Source organism: Leguminivora glycinivorella, chromosome 5 (genome assembly GCF_023078275.1).
Source record: "Leguminivora glycinivorella isolate SPB_JAAS2020 chromosome 5, LegGlyc_1.1, whole genome shotgun sequence".
In the NCBI taxonomy this organism is placed as follows: domain Eukaryota; kingdom Metazoa; phylum Arthropoda; class Insecta; order Lepidoptera; family Tortricidae; genus Leguminivora; species Leguminivora glycinivorella.
This window is the reverse complement of record NC_062975.1, coordinates 21,503,731-21,524,979: the sequence shown is the minus strand read 5'-3', so window position 1 is coordinate 21,524,979 and position 21,249 is coordinate 21,503,731. Positions and strand designations below refer to the sequence as shown.

The 21,249-nt window shown below is 38.4% G+C and overlaps 1 protein-coding gene across 1 annotated transcript in view; it reads right to left on the bottom strand.

Moving 5' to 3' along the window:
• Positions 1-1,058: 1,058 nt before the first annotated feature.
• LOC125226596 (ionotropic receptor 40a) overlaps positions 1,059-21,249 on the bottom strand; it is a 51,421-nt gene continuing 31,230 nt past the window's right edge. Inside the window, exons 9-15 of the mRNA XM_048130603.1 lie at positions 15,506-15,659; positions 14,731-14,963; positions 12,556-12,715; positions 11,396-11,492; positions 7,370-7,520; positions 2,156-2,252; positions 1,059-1,847 (exon numbers count right to left, since the gene is read on the bottom strand). Of these exons, the coding sequence (XP_047986560.1) occupies positions 1,657-1,847; positions 2,156-2,252; positions 7,370-7,520; positions 11,396-11,492; positions 12,556-12,715; positions 14,731-14,963; positions 15,506-15,659 (1,083 nt within the window). The 3' untranslated portion in view covers positions 1,059-1,656. The remainder of the gene's footprint in view (positions 1,848-2,155; positions 2,253-7,369; positions 7,521-11,395; positions 11,493-12,555; positions 12,716-14,730; positions 14,964-15,505; positions 15,660-21,249) is intronic.

Below are 21,249 nucleotides of genomic sequence, written 5' to 3'. Positions count from 1 at the left end.
GCACAAGGTGACCTTAGGCCTCACCTTGGACCATCCCAAAACCTCGATCGCGCCTCGCTTCCAGGAAAAGAGTGACGCGTCCAAGTGTGTTTCGAGTGTGAGTTGAAGATAAATTACGCGAAGGAATCGAATTGAGAACCTCCTCCTTCTTTTGAAGTCGGTTAAAATAAGGAAAGTAACTGTTATGGGTGACACTTTCAAGTCACGGCTTCTGGACGGAAATCTGATATGGATTTGGTCTTGGTTTCTCAAATGGCTGACGCCGTCACCGACTGAAACCGTCAGTCTAAGTATCAGCCAAGTCAATCTTTTTTATCTTTGAAATATATTCTATTGTGTACACTTAGTGTAGACGTTTTTAAACAATTATTAAAAAATCTATTTAATAACAACAAGCTGCGTGTCTCCAGCGATAAATCTATTAAAGGCAAAGTCATAAATATAGAATACCAGCACGTACACAACTTTTTTCATGACACGTAAAGGTCTGATCACTTTTAGTTGCGGTATAAACCAACAGGCGACTTCCCAACTTCTTATCTTGTTTATGTTGACGTGGGACTAAGTTTCGATACAATAATCTAGTCTCAGCTGTCGGTACTGCCGATCTAATAATAAGAGATGATTTAATACTTAGTTTGTGAATTTGTGATAGTTTAGTACAAAAAAACATTTGCCTTTTTATGCCGGCCCGCGGCACTCAATACTTTTACAAATTGTATCAATCTTGATACAATTGGTAAAAGTGTTTATACTTACTCTTAACAAGAGCTGCTTGAGCTACAAAATCACGCTGAGATACTTGACAGGTTTCATGTTTCATGTAAACTCTGACTGCAAGTACTTAGACATTGTTTAATTAATTTCATGAAAATCACCCAGCATGAGCATGACAATCAAATTAACTGACACACCTGAAACAAAAAAGAATTGAACTAATGAAAAAAAAATCTTTTTCTACTAAACACCTACATAATACGCAATCCTTACCTACTTACAAGTATGATCTACACAAGTACACAAAATCTTCAGCATTACCCCGTTCATAGTCATGGCAGCAGGTTGACTTCGGGAATCTATGTGTACTAAGAGCGCAGCGAAGAGCTCTAATGTTCAGCTTTCTTTGGGCAACATTTCTTGAGTTAAACAAAACATCGGCTCCAACGATTTTCAGACGCTAAGTGACTTTTAAACTGCAGGTTCCAATGCCCTGTTGAGCTGCCGGTGAGCGGTAGCGACTAAACATCTGAACAGTCTTCTGAGACAGTTGAGTTTTTTGCTGAGGAGGCTCATTCGGACCACCCTCCTGGTTGAATGTTCTGTGGTCCCCTTCTTTTTGGAACGGCGGCTGTCTTGGCTCTTGACGGCTTATCTTAAAATTAGTTACTTAAAACTTTAAGACTACTTATCTACTACAAAATCTCAAAGTTTACTAACAAAAAGTCATTCATTGCCACGCCTGCAGGGCGCATTCTGGAACCTTACCTAAATGCCCATAAAGACTCCAATGCTCCTAGAATTTCAATGATTTACTGTTTTTGAGCTAAGCAGAACAGCTCCTCGAACTATTAAAGTTACTAAGTGACTTTTCAAACTACTTCTTATAAGCTAAACAGAATAGATGTTGCTCCTCAAGGTAATTCAGACACTCCGTGATCAAACAGCAGGTCCCAAGGCCCTGTCGAGCTGTCGGTGAGCGGACGCGATGAGCCGCCTGAAGAGTCTTCTCAGGCACTTGAATGCTTTACTGAGGACGCTCGCTCGGACTACCCTCCTGGTTGAATGTTCTGTGGTCCCCTTCTTTTTAGAACGGCGGTGGAGTTGGATCTCGAGGGCCAGGGCTATTGCTGGAAGATTATAGAGCATTTTAAGTATCAAAATAGGCAAGAGCAGTTGAATTACTTGTGAAAGAACTAATCAGCAGTATTCTAGCGCGACATTATTGCCGACGTATTAACTGCTACAATTGTCAATAATCCGGGCACAGACCAGTGAGGTGCCATGCGACGTAATCCTATGGTGTCCTATGGTGTAGTTCAGTGTGCATAGACGAGATGCCAATAGTTCACGCTATCTCAGTAGAGATAGCTATGATGAGCAAATACAGTGAATTTGTCTAAGCCTTTAAGTGATATAAATAGAATAAAACAATTACCTGCCAGCAAGTGTCCAATCCCCAGCAAACAGAAGGCGCCCCGAAGCATGCTTAGTGACACGGGGGTGAGACCCTTCGTCGACTCGACCTGTTGCGCCTACAACCGACATTACCCTTACTACACGCCCCTCTGTCTTAGAGTGTAGAAAGGGCGTATCAGGAATTAAGGATGAAATAAAAGCAGTTTAGACTTTTTAGCATAGGTAAATGCAAGCTCTCTGTTCCTATTTTCATCGAAACTTATAATATTTGATGCAGATTTTGAGTGTAATGACATATTTTAATGGTCAATGGTATCAGCCATTAATTTGCTTGATGATAAATTAGTGAGCATACCTGAGTATACATTATAAGTAGGCATTATAATGCCCGAATAGTTTGTACATTTGGATCACGTCTCCGATTTTGATAAAAATTGGTAGGCTGATAGAGTCCATGATGCTGAGCAAGATCCACTAGGTTTCTCAAAATGTCCTAGGTTATTTGTATGAAATCTTCCTTTTTTTACCGGATTTCTATACATTTTCAGTAACAAATTCAGTATCAAAATCGGAGACGTGATCCAAACGTACAAACTATTTGGGAATTGCTGACCTAACGAAATAATTACTTTGCTAATCCGCGAAAATAGACAATGTGCTAGTGATGCGGGTAGACGGCCTTCTCCCTACTAGATGGTGTGTTCTGATTGCACCCATGTAATTAAAACTGCACGAGGTGTGTTTGACGAGGAACAGATGGCTATGGAGGGACTTAGTCTTCAACAGAATGACATGTCACGATCCTCAGCATTGAGGGAACGACTGAAGAAAAACGCGGGTAGATAAGCACTGATCGACTTTGCTAGCACGTTATCATTCGCGAATTAGAAAAGTTATCAGCTCTCTAATTTTGGTAAAAATGCTTCAGAAATTCTTGACTGTAAACTCTCATAAGCAGACACCGTATCCAGAAATGTCGGTGCAGCATGGTAGAAATAAAGGAATTCTGAATTCTAAGTAGATGATCATTAACCCCTGGAACGCCGTTGTCAAAAATTTGCTACTGAATTAATAACTTTCAATCTGTTAATTACAGTTTAAATTGCCTGGGACAGATCTGGAACAAGGCGCTTGAGGGGTTAAGGCTCATTTTATTGTTAATAATCCTAATTATCTATTCCAGCTGGCTTCGGACATTAACGCTGCACCAAAATTGCTGGAAAAGTTCCAATGTCTGCTCATAAGTCTCATAAATACTCGTCAATCTCGTAATACCTATGTTTAAAACTAATTGACCTACCTCTATAATATAAATAAATAAAATAATAAATAAATATTATAGGACATTCTTAGACAAATTGACTGAGTCCCACGGTAAGCTCAACAATGCTTGTGTACACAGACAACTATAATATATTTATATAATATACAAATACTTGTATACCTACATAGAAAACATCCATGACTCAGGAATAAATATCTGTGCTCATTACACCAATAAATGCCCTTAGCGGGATTCGAACCCAGGACCGCGGCTTAGCAGGCAGGGTCACTACGCGCTAGGCCAGACCGACCGGTCGTCGGCCAGACCGGTCGTCGTAATATACTTACTTAATACGTCTGGTTCGTGCCAGTAATAATTAGTGAGGCTAAGGTTGTTGGAGGGCAACCTTTTGATTGCGAGTGGTTTTATTGGATAACGAGAAACATGTGGCATGCAAGAAATAAAACACATCACTAAGGTCTGGCTTCAAATGGGTTTAAAAAGGTTTCGGTGTACGCTTTAAATTTTATCGTGAAATATGTCTATTTTCTCGCCACTGTGTGCTTTCACCTGGAACTCAACTCAATAGTGTAATAATGGAAAAAATGGATCAGTTACAATTGTCCCCCAGTCGGGATTTTCCCGCTGTAAGATACAGCGGGGCAAATCTCGACTAGATATTATAGATTATTAGATATAGTGTCCACAGGTTATATATGGTAGGCGTGTTCAGTGGATACATGAAGAACTCAGCGTCATAGTGTAATAATGGAAAAATGGATTAGTTACAATTGCCCCTCAGTCGAGATTTGCCCCGCTGTACCTTACCTTAAATTACTTATTTTTGTACTTTGACGTTTTCGCCACATTGTATGATTTAATAAGGTTTGCACTGTGAAAGGGCATATTTTATTTAGATACAAGATACAAGCTAGCTATTAAGTTTTAATGCTCATTGTGTCCTAAGTGTACGCTCATATTTGACGTGCAGCGGGACGAGGCGTACGGCGTTCTTGTCAAACAACTGAAGCTCATACAAGTGAGGAGTGTCTTTTCAAAAGGGCTTATTTCCATTTTTTCTTTTTTTTAAACTATGAATGCAGTTTTTCTTAGCATAGAAAATTACGCGTTGTTTTGAGATAAAAGTTCAAAAAGTCTCGCCTTGATCTTTAAAAAAAAGATTAACATCAAAGTTTAGAACACATTTTGAAAAATGTGTAATGATTATTTATGTGGATAAACCAATGTATGTATTACAAAAACATTCATATCAACTAACGTTAATACAAAATCCAAAAATAAAATAAAAATATTTTAAAATAATAACATTTACGCTACAAGGCCACAACAAAAGGGCTTAATTCCCAAAAGTTCGCATCAAAAGTGCTTAATTCTCAAAAACATATGGTAATTAAATATTTATTTAGGTACACATGTTACGTTTGCTGTTTGATGTAAACATAGCATTAACGTCAACTTACAATATTACAATTTTGCAAATTAAATATTAATTTCAAAATCAATACCGTGGAATTATGTTTTTCTCGATTTCCCAAAAAAAGTTACAAGTGGAAATAAGCCCTTTTGAAAAGACACTCCTCAAGTGTCCTGAGTCGACGCTGAATAAGTAAATAAATAATAAAATAAAATAAAAATAAAAAGCCTGTTTATTCCGAAACCAAAGACCTTAAAAATATAAAAAATAAATTAAAATACTTAAAAAAAAAAATTAATTTGGTTTGGACCCCTTTCGGGTAAAGGCCTCCTCCAGCTCCAGCCATCTGTCTCTGGTTTTTGCCACAGTTGGCCAATCTGTGGCTATTTTGCAGAGGTCGTCCGACCATCTTGCGTTGGGTCTACCGTCTCTCCTCTTGCCACTAGGGCCCTTCCACATGGTAGCGATTTTTGTCCACCTATCTGCGTGCATCCTGGCTACATGACCCGCCCACTTCCATTTTGATTTTAAACTATATTCTAACGCATCAATTATTTTGGTTTTCGCCCTTATGTCTTTGTGTCTTATCTTTTCCTTGAGCTTTATTTCCATAATGTTGCGTTCTATAGCCCTTTGGCATGACGTGATCTTATGCCTTGCCTTCTGTGTATATTTCCAGGTTTGGCTGCCGTACGTCATTGTTGGAAGTAGGTACGAGTCTATAACTTTTTTCTTCAGCGTAAGAGGGAGTTTGCTTTTTAGAATTTCTTTCATGCTCCAAAATTTGTTCCAGGTTTTCTTTATTCTTTTGTCTATCTCCTCTATGTTGTTTGATGTTTTAAAGGATAGTTCTTTACCTAGATACGTGAAGTTTTCTACGTATTCTAACCTGCTATTTTCTATGGTTATCGACGTTTTGTTGTAATTCGTCATCAACTTTGTCTTCGGTAAACTGATTTCAAGGCCAATTTTTTTGCTTACTATATTCAACGAAGTTAACATGTATTGCAGGTTTCTTGGCGTGTCTGAAATGAGGACTACGTCGTCTGCGAAGCAAAGATGTGTAAGGTTTTTTGTTGAAATATTTATTCCTCGGTTTTTCCATTGTAGAGTCCTCATTATATACTCTAATACTGTTATAAACAGGGTTGGAGAAAGAGGATCTCCCTGTCTTACCCCTCTTTCTATTTTAATTTCAGGTCCAATATTTTCAAGTCTGACTCTACTTTTGCAATTTTTGTAGATGTTCTGTATTACGGTTATAAAAGTAGGGTGGACTTTTGCTGCTGTTAGAGACTTCCAAATTGCCGAGTGCTCTATAGAGTCGAACGCCTTTTGGTAATCGATAAATCCAAGGTAGAGCGGTGTTTTAAATTCTGTATGCTTTTCTATAAGTTGTTCAACTACTTGCAGGTGGTCTATGGTGCTGAAGCCTTTTCTGAAACCTGCTTGTTCCACTCCTACAAAGGCCTCTACTTTCGGTGATATTCTTGCTTGCAAACCTGCTGAAAATAATTTATAGAGACTTGGCATTAGGCTTATCGGGCGATAATTCGTAATATCGGCCGGGTCTCCTTTTTTGTAGATAATCGTTATGTCCGATTCAGTCCAATCACACGGTACCATTTTTTCTTGTAATATTTTGTTAAACAGTATTGTTAAGGGCGTGAGTATGTACGGGCAGCTAGCTTTCAGTATGTCGTTTGTAATGCCGTCTGGTCCGGGGCTTTTTCTTGGTTTTAATCTTTTTATAAGCTGTAAAATTTCAATTTCATCATACTTTTCTATCTCTTCTTGCTCTATTTCGTTAGGTAACGTTAGGAGTCGACGCTGAATAAGTAATTATAGTTACTCGTACGCACGTTCGCCCGCTGCACGCCCCACCGAACGCTCCGCTCCGAGCGTCCGCTCAGGCCTTACGCTTATGGCCTATATCCATACTATCCATACTAATATTATAAATGGGAAAGTGTGTGTGTCTGTTTGTTTGTCCGTCTTTCAGGGCAAAACGGAGCGACGAATTGATGTTGTTTTTTAAGTGGAGATAGTTGAAGGGATGGAGAGTGACATAGGCTACTTTTTGTCTCTTTCTAACGCGAGCGAAGCCGCGGGCAAATGCTAGTCCATAATCCATAATCCATAATCCATACTAATATTATATATGGAAAAGTGTGTGTGTCTGTTTGTTTGTCCGTCTTTCACGGCAAAACGGAGCGACGAATTGACGTGATTTTTTAAGTGGAGATAGTTGAAGGGATGGAGAGTGACATAGGCTACTTTTTGTCTTTTTCTAACGCGAGCGAAGCCGCGGGCAAGTGCTAGTCCGTACTAATATTATAAATGGGAAAGTGTATGTGTCTGTTTGTTTGTCCGTCGAGATTTTTTAAGTGGAGATAGTTGAAGGGATGGACCACTGACATAAGCTACTTTTTGTCTCTTTCTAACGCGAGGGAAGCCGTGGGCAAAAGCTAGTATGTAAATAAGTTGTAGACTGTAGATAATTTGAGATATAGGAACTTGGCCAATAGCATTACCTGAGACGTGGTACCCGTGGAGTCCTTCAGTTCCGAGCTGTCCTGATCGGACTCGCTGACCGGGTCGGACCTTCGGGAATGTTCCGGAAGGTTCTTGTACTCGTCCATAGTCATCTTGGCTATGATGCCGGCTTCGAATAGGGACATTATGCTGGAAATATATCCTGTTGTTTTACTTTTATCAAAGACATATAACTCCGTATAGACAGATAAATTCTAAGAAAAAAACGTACCTCAGTACCATACAGAAGAAGGTACGGTGGCCAAGATGGCATTACACCTTTAGGGTACGCCCAGCTAGATGGCGCTAATATTAAATATTTGACATTTTAACACATATCAAGCTAAGAATATGGGCCAAATTGTCAAAACTGAGGTTCAAAAGTTTTAAGCCTGTATCGAGAGACGGCAGTCTTACACAGATTGACTGAGTCCCACGGTAAGCTCAAGAAGGCTTGCGTTGCGGGACTTGCGGGTACTCAGACAACGATATATCGTCACTACTTTGAAAAAATCTCGTATCTCACGCTGCCCCTCAAAGTTAAAACGCAGTAAGTCTATATGTATTCCATACATACTTACTACAATTTTCTTTTCATTGACAGACGAAGATACAAGTTTTTTTAAAAGTAGTGACGATATATAATATGCAAATACTTAAAAAAATACATCCTAAGAAATACAAAACTAATTAGCACGTAAGGTTTAACTGTAAGTGTTAATTTGATGCAATAAATTGAAATTGAAATTATATACATAGAAAACATCCATGACTCAGGAACAAATATCTGTGCTCATCACACAAATAAATGCCCTTACCGGGATTTGAACCCGGAACCGCGGCGTAGCAGGCACTACACGCTAGGCCGGCCTTTTGTGTTGTAAATACAAATAAAACTAGAACGAGACATTACTGAACTTTAATTATATTAAAACGAAATCATTGACGTTTCAAAGTCGTGCAAATACACCATTATCATTATCACTTGACTATTCTATTCAAATATTAGAAATTTGTATAATAATGATTAAATACGTAGTAGAAACGCTCACAAACTTCAGCAACAAGGTTATATCGACAGCGAACATATCATAGACGTAAAAGTTGAGCGGGCGCGCCTCGACGAGGTGCGCGAACGCCTTGGCGTGCGCGCGCGCCGCCGGCGGCAGCTCGTAGTCCATCACGAGCTCGTTCGCCAGCTCCCGGGTCTCCTCCCGCACCGACACCAGTCCCTCGCACACCAGACACAACCCCACCAAGTACCCCAGCTGGATCACACACCATCCGATCGACAACACTATATCCACAACAACCATCTCCTTTTGAAACGAATACAACAGCACCCATATTGCTATCAACACGTATGTAAACGTACATATCAACGCTACGAAGATTTGAAAGTTGAACAGATCGTTTATCAACCCGCTTGTCTCTCCAATAAGATCGTACACTTGAGAAAGTTCATGTAGCTTTATCTCCATCTTATCCTGATGTACAGTCGTTGCGAATACTTTATGCTTTTCATTCTCTCTGACAATTCTTTCTAAACTGTTATTGAGTGTAACTAGCCGGACCTTTAGCATGTAAACCAACACACATACAAACAGTAATTCAAGGTCTTGCAACATGTATACACTGTCAATTGTATAAAAATAAAGAAAACTTGCGATATCTTTAGTCGAGGAGAAAGTCACGGAGTATATCGAGTTTATAGCGACAGTTGCAAAAACAATAGCGTAATTATAGTTCCTTGACGATCTGTAAAAGTATTTAACTTTATTGAGGCTTAATCTCTTGTCCATGACCGCAAAATTTGAGATGATACGAATGTTGGCAGAGTTTCTGAATAACAAATGGATTGTTAAAACAGCAACATACAATATTAAACCCAAAATTGTACTAATATATTCGATAGTCTTAATCAATGAAGATATTGTCGCACTCTTTGTTATAGGCACATAATTAAGCAGAAAAGATCCATATATTAAACTGAAAATCGCTCCTAAAACTAGTCCGAAACCTTTAATTTTCCAGTCAGCAGCTATCAAATTGTTATTTTTGATCCGAAATCTAAACACTCCAAAAATCTGTTCAAGAATAAGTAATGGTCTTAAGGAATAAATCACTCCATGTATTCCTTTATCATCATCTCTCTCTTTATTTTTCCAGCCTTTTGGGTGCACAGTGACATTATTGGTACTCATAATTATTATACTTTCGTTATAATTCTTGAGTTTATTTCTATGAAGCCTTAAATTGTTGACGTCTGTTTCGTGTTAGACTTGACAATATAATAATATTCATTAAGGAAAGCAATCAATTACTTAACTCACGCCAAGATTATCACCTCTAATTACTTTTGGAATAATTTATTAATGAATAATTGAATATGTTATGTCTACACAATTTTTAAATTTACATAGCATCAAGCTTCGACTAAGTAATTATTTATTTGATAAATGTATTAGATATTGTAATAACCGATTGATTTATATGTAAATAAGAATATGTTTATAATATTTTTTAAACGAATAATGGGTTTATCTGACAAATAAAAAAAAAAATTGTAAGTCAATCGAAAAAGCCCCAAAAAAAATTATAATATTGGATTAGCTTACAGTTAAGTACCTAAATATATTACCTACTCGTAAGTTTAATTTGTTAAACGTTAAATAAGTTTAATTTTTAAATTTGTTGGGCTCATGACAAGTTTAGTGTCGACATGTGATACTTAGTACAATACGCGCTGTGATAGATCAGGTAAGATAATATGTATTATGCATTTATTTGGTATAAATTTTGGTCGGCAGGTATAGTAATAGTTTTTGAGCTTATCAACTGTCATTTTATAATTATGCTCTTCCAGTAGCTAGAGCTACAAGCTTACACAGCTCTGAATTGCTTGCAGTAGCTGTGGCTACATAGCGGAGTATTAAAATGTTTGACAAATTTTATGTCCAAGCAATTTAGAACCCGTTTTATGAAAACTCAAATCACGTGAGTAGTTATAAATTATTTATTTATTTATTTTATTTAGACTTTATTGCACGACCTAAAATTGTACAAATGGTGGACTTAATGCCTTAAGGCATTCTCTACCAGTCAACCATTGGATCAAACAGAAACTTTAGTTAGTGCAGGATTGTCAATATAGAGATGTGACAAGAAACACAAATCAAATTACCTATGTATCCAATAAAAGAAAATGTATAATATATGAGTGTATAACACTTAAATCTATAGCTTATAATATAAACTATAACTTAAACATATCATATATAATGTACCCAAGTATAAGCAATATGCAGATCATTTATCCTTGAGCTTGTTAGAGAGGTGTATGTATACGTAACATGCGTTTAAAAGAAAATTTGGTCTGTGGTAAGGAAAGAGATCATTCCAAAGACGAGCTGTCTGGAGGGTGGAGTTGGAAATAAAGCCAGTGCTGTGATAAGGAATAGCCAGTTTAAGAATTCGGGACGTACGCAGTTCACAACCGTAAATTATCTGGGGGCACGGCAGTGCCCCCGCCAAGTCGAGCAAAAAGAGGCACGGCCGTACCATCCTTTTCTCGAAGCATTTCAGACCATTTTCAATCCCCTGTTACTCCGTTCTGGATAATAAAACTTACGAAGAGAAATAAACTAACATTGTGCAACTAGTCACCTGAGCGGTCAAAGAGCAATAGGGTCTTTTTTTCAAAGTTGTCCATCCCACTTTTTTTGTAACATGGGTATTTTTTACGCGATTCATACTCAGAATCGCGAGGTCTTTCGATCTTGATAGGAGAAAAAAAATATCCCAAGATTTCCATACATTTTTCAGACCTTCCATTCCGTTACCGCCATACAAAATGTATGAAAAAATGGTAACGGAATGGAAAAAAAACCCTGTAACACTTTTTCTCTTCTATTAGGATTGAAAGAGCTCGCGATTCTGAGTGGAAATTACATAAAAATTTCCAAATCCAAAAAAAAAGTGGGGTAGACAACTTTGAAAGAAAAATGGCCCAATAACATACTCACACGTGGTTGAACGTGTCGAGATACGGGCAGCCGATCTGCAGCGCGATGGCCGAGTAGCGCGTGTAAAGTTTCTCACTCAGGTGAAAATTGTGGGAACCTGGAACAAAGTTGCGGCCAAGTTGCGGGACTTGCGGGCAAGTTGCGGGAAAGTTGCGCGTTAAGATTGCACTTATGACGGTTACCTCGTATTTATTGTAACAACTTGCATCGTTGAGCGTGTTAAATTGTATTGATGTCTTTCGATACACGAATGAGAATATATATTCAAATTGGTTAATTTGTAACACTGGATTGCTGTGCAACTTTGTCAATGATACAGCCTAGGCATAAGACTGGTCGGACGTACCCGTGTAAGTATATAGCATAATGTTTAAAACAGGTCCATTCAATTGTATAATTTTGATATTTATCATCCGGATGCGCGCGTTAAGTCCGTAGCCTAAATTATATTTAAATGTCTTTAGTTTTGAATGATTCACGGTTATTTTCATTAGACTTGTATTGACCGGGATATCGACCGTGGTTACTTTTTGATTTTTGAATCAAAAAGGTAATCACGGTCGGTTTTTTGATTTTCGAATGTCGCTTATCACATTGATTGAGTGTTAACGCTAGGCAGTTGCTTGTAGTCACAAAGTAGGTATCGGTAACACTGGTAGGGAATGCGGTAAGATTGTTACGATAATGTAAATAAATAAATAAATATTATAGGACATTCTTACACAGATTGACTGAGGCCCACGGTAAGCTCAAGAAGGCTTGTGCTGTGGGTACTCAGACAACGATATATATAATATATAAATACTTATATACATAGAAAACATCCATGACTCAGGAACAAATATCTGTGCTCATCACACTAATAAATGCCCTTACCGGGATTCGAACCCGGGACCGCGGCGCAGCAGGCAGGGTCACTACACTACCGACTGCGCCAGACCGGTCGCCAAATGTTTATGAAGGCACATATAACTGAGAGAAGCGCGTAAAGAAGGTCGGCTACGTGTAATCTGTACAAAAACGTGTTGTAAGGAGTATGCCAATTTCTACGCTGCGTACGCGGCAGACGTCCGTACAGTCCATCACCCTTCTGGTACTTTATTTATTACCTACATTATACATAATTATCTATGCCCTATTCTAAAACTGTCTATAGTTACCAAAGCGTTCGGTGTCGTAGTATAGCGTCTCCCGTCCGCCCAGCACAGCGACGCGACGACGCGCCAGTACAAGGCGTACGCCAACTTCTACGCTGCGTACGCGTTGGACGCGCTGACGACGCATCAGGCGCGCTAGGCGTCCATATACGCCTGTACCATTCTGAAACCAAAAATTGTTATTTTTTCGGATTGCGCGTCTTCAATTGCTTTTCATGTCGTTTGGAATAGATCAAAATTTGAGGGTTCCTAAAGAAATTGAAGGCTTCCAATAGTTCCAATTTAATATTATCACGCTTAGATCTAATAACTTCTCTTTCCTGATTTCATAAAAATATATATATTATAAAACCAGAAAATTTCTAGTCTTGCACAGCTAAACTACAAAAACCTTCAAGAAGCTGCGTAGGTACTAACTTCTGACTTAAAAGCAACTCACTTTATCCGTTTTATACTGCGGGTGTTCTTGGGCAACCTAACTGTTGATTCGCATCTTAAGTATTATACTTCTATCTATCTATCTATAGCAGCCTCTAAAGCGCCCGTCTTCAGACATAGGCCTCCTCTCCATTCCTCCACGCTTGTCGGTCCATTGCCATCCGCATCCAGTTATCGCCAGCTAGTTGGCAGATGTCATCTCTCCATCTAAGGAGGGGCTTGCCGCAACCACGGGTGTTAGCGGGCTTCCACACCATTGTTCGTCTCGCCCAGTGACTATGGTCCATCCTGGCAATGTGCCAGTATACTTATTCCACAGACCAATACAACAAGACGGCCCTTACAGGGCGACTCGCGGTCACCAAGCATACGACAAATCAGGTGTATAAAAGTTTGAACGCGCGCGACACCGATCAGTAGCGCCCAAGTATACGACCCGCTAACAGTGTTCGTGTCCGCTCGGGAAAAAATCTTAAATAATTAAATTTAGTTGCAAACAATGGTCTCTTGCAGCATAAAGTGGTGTGGCAAGTCTTCTAACACTTCCACGTATAAAAAAGATGGAATAACATTCCACAGTTAAGTCAAATTAATTATTTTGTTGAATATAGTTTATTATCCGCGGAGTTCATTTATACTGGTCAAAATGGTTGTACTGAGCGGCGCCGAGGCGCGTCCATCCCATTTTGCCTAGTTAACAATGCGATATGCTATCCCTTTCACGTAAACGACTAGGGATGGGGCCATGTTAGCTTATGTCTGTTGCGGGAACTTCGTACTACCGTTCGTACCATGTGCTACCATTTCATGAAATATAAAAGAAAGCAGATTTGTAATTGTGAAATTATCTAGAATCTGTAGAGTTTGTAGTGTTATTTAGTTGATTGATTAGATTAGAATATTTAGTTGGTAATTTAACTTAGTAAACGTAAGTAAAAATGCACAGTTTAGTTATTTATTAGTAGAATGATTTTTATTGAGGTTTTATCACAATCATCATCCTCCTTGCGTTATCCCGGCATCAGCATTCGCCACGGCTCATGGGAGCATGGGGTCCGCTTTGGCAACTAATCCCAAGATTTGGCGTAGGCACTAGTTTTATGAAAGCGACTGCCATCTGACCTTCCAACCTGAAGGGTAACTAGGCCTTATTGGAATTGAGGTCAACATCATAATCAGATATGAAATTTAATCTATGGCCACGTTTCTGGTCCATCAGCAGATCAGCTCCATGATACCTTGATACCATTATATTGCGTCGTCACATGATTTACACAATTATGTGTGCAAAATTTCAGCTCAATCGGTTAAAAATATCTGCTTTAAAAGTCGCATGATTTCACCCGAATATACTAACATTGCAAGTTAAATAAAAGCTTGCAAAAACGCCTAACTTGCGCATTTCTTACCATTACTTGTAGAAATAATACTTTACAACTAAAGAAATATAAATAAGTTAGAAAAACTGATATAAATAATATTATAATTTGTTGCAAAACAAATTCACCACAGTACTGGTACCGGTACCATTGTCTATAATAGACATATCCCATTCCCATCCCTACGGCTAAGCGTAAAGGCGCGCCATTATTTGAAACGACCAATGGCAGCACCGGGCGCTCCCGCCTCACCCCGCAAGGATTGGTGATTTGCGTCTCGAACAATATCGCTTGCATTAGGCTTCTAGTGGGGTGTTCTGTGACTTATTCACAAAAAAAAGTAGATGACTGATTTACCTACCTGTAAAATAGCTAAAGATGAGCTATGTCGCTCAACCACCAGTTCATATCCCTTGTCCCTCATCGCATCTTCCAAAGCTTGCAGAGTCCCGATAGGCGCCTCCCTTGCAGGCCTGGCCAGCAGACTTGTCAGATTGGCAGAATACATGTCCCCGATGACGTAGGTGGCTCCTAAGGATATCAGGACGGCGACGAGGCGGGCCTTGTGGGTGCTGGACGGTTCTTTGCTTGATGCTGTAAGAAGTGGTTTTAGATCAATTGACTCGATCAGGTATGCATCTGCTCCATGGTGTGTAAGAAACGGGAGCAGTTCAATCTTCGAATTTTTGAAGAAGAAGGCGTATCAAAAATACTGGTTATGTGTCCTAGTTTACGCTTCTGTGTTTCCACGCAAGCGAACACAAGAGTACGAGTAGATAATACAAATCTATCATCAAGCCCGGTTTCCACCATGTACGGAGCTGGTATATTAAGGATTTTAATTCGGAAGAGTAATGAGTCCTTACGTTTTTCTACCAACATATATAGTTGATTACAATCAAAAATTGTCGTATTAATTTCGTTTACTCAAGAAGTTGATTGCTATGAAAAGATTGAGATGGGTTTTTGATATTTGGGCCAAAGAACTCCAACTCCCATCTGATATGGAGGTGTTTGTAGGTAACGGTAATTTCACCAGCTTGTTTGCCTTCCGCGTCATAAAAACCGTTAGACGTTAAAAGACGTTATTGCAATATATCGGGCATACTGGAGTAGGAATGATAAAATAATCTTACATTGTCTCAGGAACAGAGAGGTGGTGAACCAGCAGCAGTTGCTGAACAGCGCCAGTTGGTTCTTCCGTCCATTCCGCCACAGAGATGGCGCTGCGATCACCGCCCACAGCGCCGGTCCCGTCACCAGAAGCGTCGCACACACCAAAGGCCATACCTGGACATAATTTATTAGGTATTTATTATGAAAACATGTATACCTACTAAACTAAATGCATTGAAAGGATACATAAGGATACTAAAGGAACCAAGGAACCCTCCTTCCACCCACAATCGGTGATTATAGTTATCCGGCTTGAGCCCCTAAACCGCTCCAGTGCGGTGGATAGTTCCAGTCCTTATTATCATAGGAAGTAAGGTGTTTTAGCCAACTTTCAAGAGCCAGTTGTGCATACTTAGGTACTTTCAAATTACTTCCTACTGTCAAAAAGTGTCTAGTTGGTAAACAACAAAAACTTTGGTAGTTCCGGAAATATGGGCAGCTAAAAGTGTTGATGCTGCTCTTTCTCTGAGTCAATTTAATGCGGTCTACAACGGGGTAGTTGGAGATTTTTTTAGTTGCGAGTAAATTAAATTTTCGTAATTAATAATGTGTTACAATCGTCAAAATTTAAATCGGCGTTGAACATAATTAATTCAAGAAACATGTTAAAACATGCCTTGAAGAAATAAAGTCTTGATTAACTCCTAATTGTCCTAACAGACGTGACAAGGTCATAGCAAAGTGACATTTCAGTTTCGTCTGGCACATTCAACTAGAACGACGTGCACCAAAATACGTGTACTAAACTTTAAGCGGTGTCATACATAAATAAAACTCACGCAGCGCACGTACAGTCAACCAATTGGAACCCTAGCCCCTCAGGTGGCAGAGCTACAAGTTGCATAGGGGAGAAGTGGCGCGGTCATTTTATAAAACATTCCGTTAAGTGGCAGGCGCCGGGAGCCGGACTCTGGGAAAAACAAGCTGTTAAGTGGCAGGGACCGGCTCCCGGACCCCGTGCGACGATATACCTAAATATATAAATAAAACCGTCTAAAACTATATCTAGCTTCCTCATACTTGCACGAACCATTCGTCACTAAACAAGGACGGCATTCAGTAAAGGTTCAATACCTTCAACTTCAAAACAACTTGAAATATGACCCAATTTGATTGGACCATCCGCCTGCCATGTTTGAGACACGTGTTTAAAAACCGTCTTTTTCGCAAAAAATGTACTGTAATATATTAAAAAAAGAGATATAAGTGTAAATAAATGTATATTTAAGTCCCTGAATTACTTTTTTCTCCAATTTACTGTTTTTTTGCCTAGATAAAATTACTTTAATAAATGGAAGTGGAAAATGTAGCCATCTGATATTTGATGGAGTCTAGCAAAATTCACATAAATGGAATGTATTTTTTTTCTATGGAATGATTTTAGCCGTTTCATAATGAATCCAGTGATATATGGTTTATGCACAACATCCCTACATTTTTTGAGTAATTATAATTTTTGTAACATAAGTAACATTCGCGATGACCACCCGTGAGGGCCCCGCCACTCAAGGGTAAACTTTTTCTGTCATTTTAGCGGTATCCTTGCCACTCAACAGCTTTTTATTTCAAGTCCGGCTCCCGGTTACCTGCCACTTTACGTGCGGTCGGCTCCCGGATTTCGCCACCTGAAGGGCTAGGCCACTTTACAACCATGTCAAAATGACAAGCAGTAAGAGATTTCTTACAATCTGATTTAGAACGTCACTACGACATAGTTCTTGAGTGGCCTAGAGTTCCCATTGGTTGACCGTACAGTGAGCTGAAAAAGTACATGGCGAGCTACAAATGTGAATTCATTCATAATTTCTACATGCAATTTCGCAGCTTACTGTACTCCCAAACAGGGTAGGCAGGCCACATGAAACTGCTTAAGTGTCACTGCCACTTTTGGCAATGAAGGGGTTGAAAGACAACCAAATTGTTAAATTGCATTGACAGGTTGTCAGCCCGTTATCCGCACTACAATATTAGTCATAGTCATAGCCCACAGTTGACTATACCGCCCACGGGAGGAAAGGGGGTGTTGAAATTCTTACCCATTACTAACACGGGTTTCAATGGTCAAATACATTTGTTGGACCATATATAATAGGGGGATATTTCGTTCCATCTTTCGTATAACACTCAACGCCGTTCTATATATTTATTTATTCTTATGTAAATAAATGAATATTATTCTAACACAAATCCTAAAAAGAACTTATGTTCTAGGTACTTGAATAGACTATGATAAAAGTATATAATATAGTAAATGTCAGCGAGGAAATGTTGGTACAAAGCCTCAAGGGCCTATTTTAGACATTAGCTAGCTTTTAAGTTTAGTCTTAGTTTCTTATATACCTAATTATGTAAATATGTTCATGTGAATAAAGATATGAAAAAACAGTAAAAAAAATATATAGTAAATACATGGGTATCACTTCAAATGCATAGAAAATATCCATGACAGTAACAAAATATTATACTTACTCAAATATAATTAATGCACTTACCAGAGTGTGAGCGCACACACGACGCCAGATATTAAATGTCAAAAAAGTCAAGTTTTGCATTGGGAAAATGCACGAGATAATATTACTATTAAGTTGCAGTGCCGAATTAGATAGATCCGTCTATCCGTCCTCAGAATTGAAATGTGATAGAACATTCACCTAGCCAATTAAAGTTCGTTGTCCGTCTGTAGCCCGGGGATTACCGATTTGATAACCAAATGAATTTGAATCAACCTGCGGATTTATTCAAGAATCTAATTTAGAATTGAAATAAAATTGAAGTATAAATCGTGCCATTCAAGAAGATGCGACTCCAGTGTAAGTTACAATTTACAAGCGGTACTAGTCAATGTGGTGAAATTCTTAACCCTGTCACCACACGGGGCAAATTTCACCACCCCCTTTCTTGCCGTGGGTGTCGTAGAAGTCGACTGTGGGATATGGGTTAAATTGTGGCATAGGTGAGAGGCTGGCAACCTGTCACTGCAATGTCACAATTTGGATTTCTTTTAACCCCTTTTTGCCAAGTGGCACTGAAACTTAGTAGTTCATGTGCTCTGCCTACCCCTTTATGGGATACAGGCGTGATTATATGTATGTATGTATGGACTAGTCAATGTCTAATATGACAAGTTGGAAAGAGACTTCCGCTTGTAACTTATAACTGTCAGTTTTGTGAAATGGGCCCCTGAGTGGCGCTCGGAGTGGTGTATTTGGCGGGGCGTGCGAGCGTGTGACCACCCTATTTAGCGTCGACTCAGGACACTTAGATTAGATTTTTAAAATTAAATGGCCTCAGTCTAGGGATGTACCGACTAGTGATTTGGCCGACTAGGCCGACTACCGACTAGTCGGCGCTTGGGTGGCCGATTAGTCGGCCGACTAGTCGGCTAGTCGGCCAGAACATAATTATCGACTAATTTCACCAGAATTTTTGAAATGTTATTTTTTGGGTTCTATCGCGCTTTTCATATTTTGTTCAGGTTCAAATGTCAATAATAGTTAAAGTTATACACATTTTCCATTTTTTAGCTTAAAATAGATAGTGGTCCTGCCTATGAAACCGATAGTCTTAGTTAGGTCATTAATGACTGTGATGATTACAGATATTTATTCTTTTGACTAACAAAGGCATAACGAATACGTACATAAATCATCCGATAATTTATTTTTGTACTATTTTCGTATCATTTATCAAATGCCGACTAATCGGCCTTTTTTGCCGACTAGTCGCCGACTAATCGCCGACTACAAATGTGGCCGGATAGTCGGCTTTCCCGACTAGTCGGCGACTAGTCGGTACATCCCTACCTCAGTCCCATTGGTGAGACTATTTTTGCCAGTGTCAAGGTGATATTTAAGCTAATTGTTTTAGATTTTGGTACGGTAAGTACGACAGTGTTCGGTAGTTGGCACTTGTAAATTGATAGCTAGATTTTACAAGGGCACGTGGACTATCAGGCGTTGACGACAAAAAAGGGGCTAAACGCGTTTCGAGATTAATTCTTCATCAGCAGACATCGGATTCCGTGGGGCGAAAGTTCTTGACAGCTAGGGACTTCCTATATCGATAAACTCATTTATCGATACTAGTTCTAAATACTAGTGATCACACAAAGGTTTGCTTATAAAATATTTTTTTATTAAAAGAGTATGCGCATGTGACACTGTTTGAGTTGCAGGCGTCCATAGGTTACGGTAACCGCTTTCCACCGCACCGGACCGTATGCTTGGTTGCCACCGACGTATTATAAAAAAAACATTATAATAAAATAAGAACTCAATTTTCTTAGCTGTTAGAGCCGGCGTAGTTTTATTTGACGTTCATAAGCGCATTGTAATATGCCTACTTGGAAAAATAAATATTTCATTTCATTTCATTTCATTTCATTTCATTTCATTTCATTTCATTTCATTTCATTTCATTTCATTTCATTTCATTTCATTTCATTTCATTTCATTTCATTTCATTTCATTTCATTTCATTTCATTTCATTTCATTTCATTTCATTTCATTTCATTTCATTTCATTTCATTTCATTTCATTTCATTTCATTTCATTTCATTTCATTTCATTTCATTTCATTTCATTTCATTTCATTTCATTTCATTTCATTTCATTTCATTTCATTTCATTTCATTTCATTTCATTTCATTTCATTTCATTTCATTTCATTTCATTTCATTTCATTTCATTTCATTTCATTTCATTTCATTTCATTTCATTTCATTTCATTTCATTTCATTTCATTTCATTTCATTTCATTTCATTTCATTTCATTTCAATTGTTTGATATGCACGCCACACGCCCCGCCCCGCTGCACGCCCTATATCTTATTCATTGTACGGCGAAAGTGAATCGTCCAAACGGTTTCTTACTAGAACTAAAAATTCGTAAGTACGTCAACCTATTGGAACCCTAGGCCACTCTACAACCATGTCATAATGACAAGCAGTAAGAGATTTCTTACAATCTGATTTATAACGTCACAATGACATAGTTCTATAGTGGCCTAGGGTTCCAATTGGTTGAACTGCACCTACAATTCACCATGACATTTACTCTGAGTTACGAATCCTAAAATGTTAAAATCTCGTGATAGACTCATCTGTATACCGAAATGAATTAAACATTTATTTGATGGAATAATTTTGCGTTATAAATATTATATTTATTTCTTTATTTCATTTGCATATAGTTAGAGCCCTATGAGCATCGTTCGATTTATTTTGTGATTATATTGTTATATAAGACAGATAAGACCCCATTACGTAATTCTATTATTATCAGGATCGCCAGTTCGAATCTTGTATAAGAATAGAATATTATTTAACAATTGTTTAGTTAATTACTTTGATTTGGCCGTCGACAACGATTGAGTGTCTATTTTCCGTGTTTATTTAACAATTGTTTGGTTTCAGAACATAATGTTTATAGTAAACTCATAACTGACTTGTACCAGAGTCCCATAAGAAGAGTAATAAGAAAGAGATATGATTTTTTTATGAAAGCTTATAAATACAAAAGACAATACGGATAAGCAAAAATCATTGCTTTTAAAACTAAACTAATTCCAAACTGCTCTTTAGATTTTAGGGTTAGTTATTTCATTGAAGTAAATAGGTATTTTATTTGCAAGCAAAGTTCGGATGAGTCCGTTGAAGTCACTTAAGAATCAAACGAACTTACCTTGTGTTGAAGTGATGTTTG